This window comes from Penaeus japonicus, unplaced genomic scaffold, assembly GCF_977035675.1.
Source record: "Penaeus japonicus unplaced genomic scaffold, GWHDUDI00000001_assembly GWHDUDI00000022, whole genome shotgun sequence".
NCBI classification, from domain to species: Eukaryota; Metazoa; Arthropoda; class Malacostraca; order Decapoda; family Penaeidae; genus Penaeus; species Penaeus japonicus.
Genome location: NW_028234424.1, coordinates 8,088,969 through 8,091,468, shown reverse-complemented (window position 1 = coordinate 8,091,468; position 2,500 = coordinate 8,088,969). Strand labels below are relative to the sequence as shown.

Sequence of the window (2,500 nt, the reverse complement as noted above, 5' to 3'; positions counted from 1 at the left end):
TGAAGAGGAGGAGGGAGGGAGGTGAAGAGGAGGAGGGAGGGAGGTGAAGAGGAGGAGGGAGGGAGGTGAAGAGGAGGAGGAGGGGAGTGTTACAGCATGACCCGTCTTGATAAAGGAAGCGCGGAGGGGTCGGGAGCTCAGTGTGTTTCTAGTCCCACAAGATGTCGCTAGTGTCCTGGAAGGTCTTGGTACTCGGGGTCATCATCTCGGGGCATAGCATAGGGTATGCTGATGCGGCATCGAAGTCCATGGTTCGGTTGGATGCTGATGAAGATTATTTGACTCACGTGTCTAGAGGAAGCAAACTCGTTCCTGTCTTTACTTGTGAGTATAACAGAATTGAAGATGGGTTACTTTGTTGATATTTAATGCTTCTTCGCTTATCACGATGGCATGCAACATTACTACTTGCACTTCATAAGTACGTGGTTTTATTACTGTATGCTCATGTGTCTGCTCTTCGCCCGTGATTTCGTTCAAATCAAACTTTATCCGCAGACCGAGATATCAACCTGGAGGCGATAAGCTGTCAAACAGACGAACAGTGCATCGGTCATCTGCCCAATTTAGAGGTCGCTCTTTCCAAGAATAGCAACGTCTCCTCTGCTCCCTATTGTTTGAGTAAGTTCTATCAGCAATGCATAGTGTGAGATGAAAACGAACGAACATGAATATAGTAACATATTCAAATGAGACGATGAAATGCAACAGAGGTACAAATGCTACTTACTAGAGTGACAGCTATCAGTCAGCCTTTCATATTCTATATTACTCCGTATTTACCGCGTGTATATTCTCCGCACAGGAAAAATAATAGCCTTTACTTAGGAGACTTGTATTTCCCTCTCAGATCCATCAAATGCCTCGACTTTGGGCCACTGCACGTGTGGGGAAGGAAAATGTGTCTCTTATACGAAGGAATTCGGCAGAGGGACAATCCTGTATTACTGCGGGCCTTGCAGTAAGTTTGTTTTTGCAGTAAGCGTATTTTTGAGAGTTAGAATGAACTGTCTTGAAATCTATAGTTTTGATAAGGGTATGATCAATACAATCATGATTATCATTATTATTCTTATAATTATCATCTTTATCGTTGCTAGTGTTGATATCATAATGTTATTTTATCCTTGGTATAAAAAACGAAGAAAATAAATTGAATAATGTAATATGTTTCTCTGCTGTAAAAGCTTTATCCCAAATTATATTAATCTCACTTTTCATAGGTTATGTCGGTGCAAGGTGCAGTTCAGAGTTTCCTTGTCAACACGAACTTGCAGAATGCAGAAACAATTTCTGTGGTTGCAAGAATGGTGGAGACTTCTTCGAGTTATCCTATTGGTAAGTATACTAATTAGTTTTTTGTTGTTGTTGCTGTTGTTGAAAATTCATAACATATAACATAAAATAAAAAGAAGAGAGAGAGAGAGAGAGAGATAGATAGATAGATAGATAGATAGATATAGAGAGAGAGAGAGAGAGAGAGAGAGAGAGAGAGAGAGAGAGAGAGAGAGAGAGAGAGAGAGAGAGAAGCAAACAGAGGTCATTGCGACGAGATAAAAATCATAACCGAGAATGTATATAACTTCAGCCTCGATTCTTTCCCTTTTCACCCCCTTTCTACAAACAGAACCCTACCCCCCCCCCTCCTCAACCCCACACAAATCAAAGGAAACAAACACATTCACACACAAACACAAAGACAAACCAAAATACCAATTCCACACGTATCTAATTAAAAGTTAAAAGTTCGAATTGAAAGTGCTCAGCCGCCATTCTCTTATCCTCAGCGAAGTGCCTTACCTCGGCTTCGAAGTGGCACTCCAGATGGTCTACGTGGTGTGCATCATCCTCACCATCTGCATCATCTTGGCCTCCTCTTACGGGATCATTTATAAGTGAGTGTTGTTTTGGGGCAACGGTCGCGGTTTCTTGATGGGGGTTGGCGATAGAGGGGGGGGGGGAGGGGACGAGGAGAAGAGGGAGAGGGAGGGGAGGGGGAGAGGAGGAAGGAGGGGACAAGAGAGGAGGGAGGAAGAGGGAGAGAGAGGAAGGGGGAAGGGAGAAACAGAGGGAGAGATGGAGGGGAAGGGGAAGAGGGAAGGGAGAGGGAGATGGGGAGGAGAAGTGGGGATGGAGGGGAAGGGGAAGAGGGAAGGGAGAGGGAGAGGGGGAGGAGAAAGTGGGGACAAGAGAGAGAGAGAGATATGCAGCTATAGATAGAAATATCAGTATAGATTTCAATGAAATACCATTGATGATCATTTAATCAGTGAAAAGTCATTTACAATTTCAACAACATTAACATATAATTTAGAAATAACTCGAAATAGAAGGGGAAACTATTATAGCATCTACCGAGGTACACATGCAGAAGTAATTCAGAAGTGATTGAATGTATGTGTAGGCATATGAATAACTTTTTTTTTTCTTTTTTTTTCTTCTTTTTTATTCTTACTAAGCGCAAAAAAGAAAAAAAAATCTGACAAGTTTCTCTTACAGG

At 42.3% G+C, this 2,500-nt stretch overlaps 1 protein-coding gene across 1 annotated transcript in view; it reads left to right on the top strand.

Moving 5' to 3' along the window:
- The first annotated feature begins 107 nt into the window (after positions 1-107).
- LOC122249620 (uncharacterized) overlaps positions 108-2,500 on the top strand; it is a 3,572-nt gene continuing 1,179 nt past the window's right edge. Inside the window, exons 1-6 of the mRNA XM_043010678.2 lie at positions 108-324; positions 499-621; positions 851-961; positions 1,224-1,338; positions 1,788-1,895; position 2,500. The exon at position 2,500 is cut by the window's right edge and continues 51 nt beyond it. Coding sequence (XP_042866612.2) covers positions 162-324; positions 499-621; positions 851-961; positions 1,224-1,338; positions 1,788-1,895; position 2,500 — 621 coding nt within the window. The 5' untranslated portion in view covers positions 108-161. The remainder of the gene's footprint in view (positions 325-498; positions 622-850; positions 962-1,223; positions 1,339-1,787; positions 1,896-2,499) is intronic.